The sequence below is a fragment of the Limulus polyphemus genome, unplaced genomic scaffold (genome assembly GCF_000517525.1).
Source record: "Limulus polyphemus unplaced genomic scaffold, Limulus_polyphemus-2.1.2 Scaffold691, whole genome shotgun sequence".
Taxonomy (NCBI): domain Eukaryota; kingdom Metazoa; phylum Arthropoda; class Merostomata; order Xiphosura; family Limulidae; genus Limulus; species Limulus polyphemus.
In genome coordinates, this window is record NW_013666301.1 from 399,562 (window position 1) to 410,081 (window position 10,520).

The window sequence follows — 10,520 nt, forward strand, 5'->3', positions numbered from 1 at the left end:
AACTTCGTTTTGTTTAACGCATTGTTTAATAGCTGAATCTATATATTGTAGCAACCAAACAGCTGAATCTATATATTGTAGCAACCAAACAGCTGAATCTATATATTGTAGCAGCCAAGCAGCTGTAATAAGACAAATGTGCTCAAGCAGTCACACATTATTGTGAAAACAAGTTTATGAAATTAAATCTGAGAATAGTGTCTTAAAGCTAAAAGGCCCCCAGTGGCACAGCGGTATGTCTACGCACCTATAACGCTAGAAAACGGGTTTCGATACCTGTGGTTGGTAGAGCAGAGATAGCCTTTTGGTAACTTTGTGATTAACTACAAACAAACAAACTTAAAGCTAAAAATAGTGTGTAACAAAGGAAAGTTGAAAAATAATCACCCAAAATACAGTAGAAAGTGTTTCCTAGGAAAAATATTGGAATGGAATGTTCTAAAACATCTTTCTTCGTAATAAATGATAAAGATTCTGGTACGAAAATAAGTTCCAGTACAAACAGTGACCAAAAAATGGAAATAATACATTTTTAATGTAAAAATATCTTATGAGACAAATGAGCTAAACTGTCAGATCATAGACTCCAAGATTCAGGTATAGCCGTCTGTAATTTAGAACTACTGATCAGAACAAGGGCAACCACTCAGCAGCACTCGCCACCTACAAGGCTATACTTAACCCAGTAGTGGAGTTGGCTGCAGTCTTTGTAAAGCGGCCACGGCTGAAAGTACAAAGAGCATTTAGCGGCATATCACGGACTCGGAGTTTGAACCTCTTAATATGAAGCCTGTTATATATGCTAACTATTATGTCACGCCCGCTCCAGCAGTCGTTAGAAATACTGTTCAAGAAGAAATCAACACTTGCTGCAGTAAATGTACTTATTTACGAAAAAATCATTATCTGGAAGTATGATTTCTATAAAAACACTGTCAAAGAAGAAATAGAGGCAGGTGGTGTTGTGAAAACTGCTGCTTTCAGTTTATAATAGAATCATTGCCTTCAAAACAAAGATCGTTATAAAAACTTACAGAAGGCAATAACAACTGAATAAATTCAAAAATAGTTGACAAATACATTGTTATTTAGTATGGCAGAAGCTCTATAGTTAAATCCGTAAATGCTTACCTGTGAAAAATTATAGTAAAATGCATCTACTTTAAAAAATGTTTTTAACTTCGTTTCAACAGGCTTTTCGATATCATGATTAACAAAATTAATTAAAATAACCTGCTTAAAAGCTTTTTGCGCTAGTTGAATTTAATTTTGAGCTGACAGAATAGAAAGAAGATAACTAGTCAACAGCACCCACCGCCAGCTCTTGGGATACTCTTGTCTGACAGAATAATGGGATCTTGCGTAACAGGACGTGAAAGTTGGAGCCATTCATTAACTACTGAGCATCGCTGGGCCCAGTCTTTAACGTAGGCCATGAGGAAATAGATCATATATTAAACCTGATTAATTAATTTTAAAGACAAAACTCAATTTTAAACTCTACAAAAAATGATTTGACAAAAAAGCAGTGTTTGTTAGCTCGTCTATAACATAGTCAAATATTTTAATTTCATTGTACAAGTCACTGGTTAGGCCACATTTGGAATATTGTGGTGTTCAGTCTTTGGGCTCCTTACCTAAGGAAATACGTTGAATTATTGGTTTGTTTATAATTAAGCACAAAATTACACAATGAGCTATCTGTGCTTTGCTCACCACGGGTATCGCAACTCGGATTCTAGCGTTGTAAGTCCGCAGACATACCGCTGTGCCACTGGGGGGCTGAATTATTGGATTCTTATGAATTTCGCACAAAGCTACACGAGGGCTATCTGCGCTAGCCGTCCCTAATTTTGCAGTGTAATATTTTTATATCATAATATTGAGAAAAGTTTCTTTTAAATCGTTTCTCAAGTGCTTAAGTAACTTTCAGTTATATGATTAACACGACATAGACATTGAACTTTTTTCTAAGATTTATTGATAATATCGTAATTATATATATATTTCTTGACCGACCTAAAGTTGTTAAGAATTATAAAATAGCAGAACAAACAATAACTCGAAAGAAATAAGTGTTTGTAGGATTATAAACCGATCACAAGAAAGTTCAGCTCTATGTGTAATATTCTTGTTGTTATTTAACGAACAATGTCATGCACCTGGTACTGAAGCTTTATGCTTTATCAATTAAAAGTGGTTATTTGAGTCTAATAAGCACGGATTTGCTGTTTTGATAAAGCAACAAGTTACGTCAGCTTGACCACTCCCACTAAAAACCTGGACCACTCCTGTCAAACCACAAATAGAACATTTATTTACTCACACAAGTAAATGTCTGTTTCTCAGAAGTTCAGGAGTATAAGTTAGTGTTGGTAGGCTATCTGGAACCTCTCAAACACCCGTCGTACAAGCAGAATGGAAGCTATCAAGAAAAAGATGCAGACAATGAAACTAGAGAAGGACAATGCTATTGATCGGGCAGAAACAGCTGAACAGCAATCTCGAGAGGCTAATGCACGAGCCGATAAAGTAAGAAAACAGAATTTGATATATTTTGTTTCTTTCTTTTCTTTAATGAAACCTAAGAGACGCTGGAGTTAATTTTTGTTAATAATCATATTCAAACAAAACAAAAACTACGAAATATAAATAGCCTAAAAAATATAGAATAAAGTACTTCCTGAAATATGAATCGACTTTCACGTATAATCACTTTAAAATATGTCGTGTAATTTGTAAATAAACTGAGATAATAAAGATAAAAAGTAGGGAATTTCGGTAACTGAGAAGTTAAAATGCGAAAACATTGCACCATTTTTTAAACTCTTATATCCTCTTTTTAGACGTTTAATTTTATAAAATTATTTTCACCCGAGGTACCCCTCTTTAAAAGTTGAGCTTTCAAAATACTGTCATGCTAATTGTCCTGCCGTTGCTGTTCATCCAAAACATGAACAACTCTTTAAAAACAGTCAAATATTATGCCATAAAAAGGAAACTATGTATATCAGTTTCATGTGATTTTATGTACTGAATCTGATAATATTACAGTACTTGCATGTGATTGAGATATACATGAATGATCATATATGCTAGAGCAATTACTGGATGTTATTGCTGTAATGTGTTCTATCGTTGGGTGAGCTCTTTTGAATTATTTGATAAACATAATGCCAAGTCTAGTCCACGTAACGATAATGAATTAATTTCAATAATGTTTACTAATACGCTACATGCTATGTTCACTTTGATACAAGTTGTAAGCCTAAGTCCACAAACAACGTTTCAATAAAAACTGCGATAATAATGTACGCCTAACTTATTTATAAGCTTTTCAAAAGCAATTTCCCTCTAATCGATCAATTAACTCAATAGATGCGATAATTCTCGCTACTAATACTGAAATGAATCACTCACTGAATACTCATTAATTCACTGCTTCTCGTATTTATATCGCACGCTTGTTTCTATATACTGCACGAAATCGTCATTATAACATACTGACACGCTCTCTCTAGCAAACAAACATTCAAATTAAAATATTAAAAATATAACTTACACCATTATTTTGCAGTAGAAGTATATGCGATTGACAAGATTGAGAACGTTTTTATAAAAGTCAAGGTGCCAGATGTGGAAAGAGAATAAAATACATTTTTAAACTGTTGTTGTTAAGCATAAGATTACACATTGGACTATCTGTATTGTGCCCACCACAAGTATCGAAACACGATTTTTAGCGTCCTAATCATGTAGGCATCGGAGGGTCTTTTTTGAATATAAATGTGTAAAATATTTTTGTTTTAACAAAATTAAAGATAACTTGATCGCCACTGAATACTTGAAAATAAACCGCAACGAGATTGGAACTTCAAAAGAAGTGATTGTTCAGAAACACCATCTTGATAGAAATCAAACATCTGTTGTGAGCTTTTAGGCACTTTAAATCATATAACATTCTGCAATACAGTTACTTAACATTCTTGTGCAACCACTTCACCAAATATGGGTAGTGACTAGTTTTTCTTCTTACGAGATATCTAATGTCAGAGAAAAGACAAATAAACAAGACAGAAGAAAAACAATGGCTGTTTTGTCTAGACTCCCAAGAAGACTGCTCGGCTAAGTTCGCACGTTTAAAACCATTTACAATGAAATCTGTTGGCATTCAAATCCCACTTACCAACCCAAGTCACGTGAGTGGCCAACAAATCTTTGCGTAAGTGATAAAGCATTTCATCACTCAATATATAGACTACAGTAACAAGGAACGTCTCACCGACCACGAACAGGCTTCTACATTTAGCACAAATAACTTCTAAGTTTAAATAGCACATTTTTAACTTGACTCTCAATCCAAGAAATGTTTTGTTATTTGTCCTAATTACTGTTATTTGTCATAAAATACTGAAAATATCTTAAAAGTGTTCGATCATTTGTTTGTTAAAAAAATAGTTATTTGAAGGTACTATACTTATAGACCGTTTTAAAGCTACTCATTCACGATTATTATTTATTTTCAGTCGCTACGCGTTCTTAAATTTAACTCACATTATATATCGCGCGATTTATAAGCTCTAGAAATCATAAAGAGTAAATAATATTCATATAATAAACGATACACTCAGGAACATGCGAAGGGATGTCTCAGCTAAATAGTTGACTTGTTTCAATCTGGTGATTAAATTCAGTTTTATGATCGTTAACACTTTCCAACATGTGTGTGCATACATATATTTATAACCTTACTGTGAGTGTGCATGAAATGTCTCTGGTAAAATAGCTTTGAATATCACTTTGAAATTTAAAGAACTTCAGTAGAAAATCATTCAAATCATTCTTTATCCAACCAAATGAAACCGAAACCAAAGCAGCCTTAAACGCAAATGCGTTTATTTGTTTGTTTGTTTAAGCTCAAAACTACACAATGGACTATTTACTCTCTGTCCAATACGTAGATTCGACTCCCAGATTTTAGCATTGTAAGTCCGTAAACTTATTGCCAACCCACTGGGGATCGCAGTAAAGTATTTGTTTTTTGAAGTTAAGCACAAAGCTACACAATGGGCTATCTGTGCTCTGCCCACCACGGGTATCGAAACCCGGATTCTAGCGTTGTAAGTCCGCAGACATACCGCTGAGCTACTGGGGGGCGTTGTAAAGTAAGTGACTCTTACAAGCAAATTAAAAAGTGTTTTGTTCTTCTATCGCATTTATTTCTTCAAAGTAATAACTGTGTATTTCATATGAGTCTTAGTTAATTTTTAGGGGGGGGACAATTCCCTCTAAATCCCCACTAGTGCGCAATTTCATGATTAATAGAGCATGCGAAATGCTTGGGGTCTCGTGCTAGCTAAGAGCGGCACTGAACAATTTATGTTTTAAAGTCTTTTAAGTAGCCTGTGAAAGTATATTCTTACAATTCTTACATATTTATTAAATGTTGACTTTTTTTCATACTATATTAAAATTGGATATATTATTAACAACACAACCGCGTATAACAACAAATCTAAATGCCAGACACACCAAGTAAACAATGTCTATGCAAGCCACCAAAGCCATAATGCATTGATACAACGCGTAGCCAAACAAGCCAATCATAACGTAGTTTTCAATCACATGAGACAAGTCAAAATTTCGACTACGCATTGAATCAAAGTGTAGTCCTATATATCGTCAGCCAACAGTATATACGGATTTCCACAATGCGTTAAGACGATATATTCTGGATCTTTTAGCTACCGATTACAGATCCAGAATGCGTTTATTCAATGCGTTATGGGCCCGATGGTTTTCCATAAACATCACCTTTCGAACACTAAAATTATTGTGGTTTCATAAGGAGAAAAGGGTGTATTGTGGGTGGTTTGTTTTACACAGAACCACGTGTGCTGCCCATAATAACTTTCACAGTACGTTTTACACTTAACTGTAACTTAGCCTGGACCCTTATCAACTGTTAGTCCGCCTAGTTGATGCACGAGTTCATTGTAAACGATACAGATGGAAGTACTTGTTAACATCACTATAGGACGATAAAATTAAATAAAATACTTAACATTGCTGAAGATCTGCAAAGAAATAGCATATTTTGTTTTAAAAAAGATCTAGAGGTAATATGTGTTTTAAGCAAGAAAACAAAATAATAAATTTTATACTGTATACGACAGTGAACTGTGATGAACAATTATTTTTGAATCCTGGGCCTAAAATATCTAAAATAAAATAGAAACATGTAGACATTTAAATATATATTATTAAATTACACGTGAAAATTTAGAGTAAATCATGACAGTGTACATATTTGTTTTTTAATTTGTAAACTAATTTGTGCAGCCAATTGTGAGAGCCCCTTAAATTTCACATAGAGGAAAAATTTAAAATTTTGTAAAGTGTAACGATAAATTCTTGCTTTGAAGGACCACTTGCATGTTCTTGCCAGTTTTCATATCGGTTCGTGGAGCCAATCATGAAAACCTTGAAAACCCCTATATGAGGGCTCCAACGTGAAAGTTTAAAAAAATTTAAGCGTTGGTAGTTATTTTGAACGATCCCACAACTGTCCATATCAATTTTCTTACAAATCTGTGAATCCAGACCTGGAAACCCCGTAATCCCGTTGACATCCATATTGGAGCTCTAATTTTAAAGTTTTTAAAATCTGAAGTTAACTCTTTGTTTTGAACGGCTCTCTATGAGTTTATACCAATTTCCAAGTAACTTTTTTCGGCCAAATCGCGACAACCCACTAAATTTCTTTTTTCTCTCTCAATTTTGGAGCTCATCATGAATATTTAGATTTTTTTCCATGTTTATTTTTGTTGAAGTTAAGAGTCTACGTGTAAAATTTCAAGTTGTTTTATCAAAAATTGTATGAGGTGATAAGAAAATGAAGTAAACATAGTAATATAAATACATATGTATGTTCAAAGGAATTGCCATATATGAAGTATTGCATACTGCATTCTTTACGCTTTCATTTCGTGTTTATGTCTCAGCGAATAGCACTGACATAGTTGTATAACCATGTCATCTTTTTCGCTTCAGCCATTTATACCTTTGATAATATCACCAGGCTTATAAAAACACCTGGTGGACGACAAGTGAAATATGGCTTTTCTCTTATATTAAAACGATCTTATGACGTTGGAACTCACTATAAACGTAAACAAGGGAAGCGGACTAATAAATTTAGGTTTACTCTAAACGTATACTGTGTGCGAAAGGTGTCACCGTATAGTACGAAATAATTTACTGAAATATCGTAATTAACTTCAGATCCTCCAACGCCTAGAAGGATGTTGTCTAGCTCGGTATTCGAGTTGGAGTAACGAGACATGTATAACATATAAACATGATTTCATGACCTCGAATATTTTAGTAATCTTAACACTGACTCAATAACAAGTTAAACTAACTTTGCACTGATGGCTCTAAGTACTGTTTTTTTTTACATACTTTAAAACAACAGTTTGTTTCTTTTGCGTCATATAATACCAAACATTAAAGTGGGTGATACTTACAATATCACTTTAAAATTGGTCTCTCTTTTCAACTTTTATAAAACTTTAGACAATCTAGAACCATTTTTTGCGAGTAAAATAGTCATAGTTAATGTACACTTCGGTTACTACGTTCGAAACCATTAAAGTACCTCTAATTAGTTGGTAAACATTACAATTATCAAAAATCCAATTGTTAAAGTGTATTCACCTGTTTAAAATTTATATTACAGCTCTAGAAACATTTCATTTTTTTTAGATTGGTAACCACAACATTAATTGTTTGGAAAACATAGAAACATACACATAGTTCTAATTACGAACCAAAAACGTAGCAATACTTCACCTCTCTCAAACAAATTATAATAAAATTACTTTCACTTTGTATGAGAACCCAACACAAATTATTTCTCAAATCTTGCTTTCCTTTGTACCAGAATCAACATTACGTGTTTCTCAAATCTAGTCTCCTTTTGTATCAGAAGCAGCACTACATGTTTCTCAAATCTAGTCTCCTTTGTATCAGAATCAACACTACATGTTTCTCAAATCTAGCCTTTTTTGTATCAGAACCAACACCATACGTTTCTCATTACTAGCCTTCCTTTGTACGAGAGCCTAAAACTATGTGTTTCTCAAATCTAGCCTTCATTTGTATCAGAATCAACACCACAGGTTTCTCACATCTAGCCTTCCTTTGTATCAGAATCAACACTACATGTTTCTCAAATCTAGCCTTTTTTGTATCAGAACCAACACCATACGTTTCTCATTACTAGCCTTCCTTTGTACGAGAGCCTAAAACTATGTGTTTCTCAAATCTAGCCTTCATTTGTATCAGAATCAACACTACAGGTTTCTCACATCTAGCCTTCCTTTGTATCAGAATTAACACCACATGTTTCTCACATCTAGCCTTCATTTGTACCAGAATCAACACCACATGTTTCTCACACCAAGCCTTCATTTGTACCAGAACCAACACTACGTGTTTCTCAAATCTAGTCTTCCTTTGTACCAGCACTACGGGTTTCTCAAATCTAGTCTTCCTTTGTATCAGAACCAACACCACATGTTTCTCACACCAAGCCTTCATTTGTACCAGAATAAACACCACATATTTCTCAGATCTAGTCTTCCTTTGTATCAGAACCAACACTAAGTGTTTCTTAAATCTAGTCTTCCTTTGTACCAGCACCAGCACTACGGGTTTGTCATAATTTCGATACTCTAGTGGGCAGACCACAGATAGCCCATTGTGTAGCTTTGTACTTAACAACAACAAAATCAACCAAAATCAAATGAATAGTTACCTTGAATCCAAGGGCACATCAAAGAGCATTTATCACATCTAACTTTCATTTACATCAGAAATCACAATAATGATGTAACATTCTAATGATCCATTTGTTGTCCAGGCTGATGAAGAAGTGAGAGTTCTTCAGAAGAAGATCCAGCAAATTGAAAATGAATTGGATTCAGTTCAAGAACAACTGACCAGTTTCAACATCGAACTAGAAGAAAAAGAAGTTTCCCTTCGGAATGCAAGTCCAATTTTAGTTTTTATTTGTTTATTTCACTAAACCCAACAATCTCAACAAAACAAGTAGATTATAATTTATCTTGAGGAAAAATGAATTAAGACATGTTCACGATTTTCGGCGACTTAGCATGTTATTTATTTTCTCATTTCTTGACATCCACGTTAAATATATAAAGTCGACTCGATGTATGTAATATTTATCTGGTATTTTTTCTAAGAATCAATGATATATTATGTCATATGATTCATCACTAATCTAAACAGAATGACAATTTTGTCTAAAACATAAACGTTTATGAAACACTAATACAACCTACAATTTGTTTGTTTTGTTGAATTTCGCGCAAAGATTCTCGAGGAATAGCTGCACTAGTCGTCCGTAATCTAGAAATGATAGACTAGACAGCTAGCCAACACCACCCATCGCAAACTCTTGGGCTACTCTTTTGCCAACGAAAAGTAGGATTGACCGTCATATTATAATGTTCCAATGGGTGAAGGGATTCGAACTCGAGACTCGCAGATTGAGAATCGAGCGCCCTAACCACCAGGCCATAATAATTTAGTACTTCTACCAATATATTTTCACTCAATTTCCCGAAAAATTCTGTTTCAACGTAACCACGGTCAAATTGGCAACAAAAATTGCAAAAAACAAACAAATAAAGAATATGTTAATCAAAACTTATAATCTTTTAAAATTATCGAAAAAATTTATTAAATAATATAACGTGGAACGTTGATGCATAATAAGATAACTTGTTTAGAATAAATTATATATTAAACAAAAATCAAGCTTTAGTAACGTTGAGCACTTGAGTTGAGCGTAAAATATATGTATTTTTTAATTGTATTACAAAACAATATTTATTTGTTTGGCTTTGTTCGTTAATTTTATTATTCACTAATTTTACGAATACATTATTAGCCTTTTAGACTTAACTTCAACTCGGAATGTTTGGTACTGATAACAAGAATTAGCTTTTTTAAACATTTTCTTAGACTTTCTTTGATTAACGGGAGTTATGTGATTCTATTGTAAGATGTAATGTAAATATTATTTTCATGTCAGCATAAAGAACAGCGCGACATCTATCACAAGAGTAGTATCACATAAAGTAGGCATCATTGATGAAACAACAAACAATGAACAACTGGTTTTATATTAATCAACCTAGAACGTAAACAAATAGTAATCTTCAAATAATGTTTAAACAATAAGTTTGCAGGTATTTTAAAGGCCTCTCTATCAACTGATCCATTATGGGTTTCGAGTTTGAAAAGTTTAATAATAGCGTTTCGGTTATATACAATTTATCTTTGATGGTTGTTTACCATTTACTATGTTTGGCGTTACATATCGTCCAAATAAGATATTTAAGCACATTTCAACTAAAAGTGTTTTGTCGTACAATTTATTAAAATAACTAAGAAAACCACCAGGTGGCTGTTTTTCCTCTTTTTAAAAT

The 10,520-nt window shown here is 33.4% G+C and overlaps 1 protein-coding gene across 1 annotated transcript in view; it reads left to right on the top strand.

The window, feature by feature from the left end:
* The first annotated feature begins 2,341 nt into the window (after positions 1-2,341).
* LOC106459995 (tropomyosin-like) overlaps positions 2,342-10,520 on the top strand; it is a 57,971-nt gene continuing 49,792 nt past the window's right edge. Inside the window, exons 1-2 of the mRNA XM_022386588.1 lie at positions 2,342-2,532; positions 8,927-9,052. Of these exons, the coding sequence (XP_022242296.1) occupies positions 2,419-2,532; positions 8,927-9,052 (240 nt within the window). The 5' untranslated portion in view covers positions 2,342-2,418. The remainder of the gene's footprint in view (positions 2,533-8,926; positions 9,053-10,520) is intronic.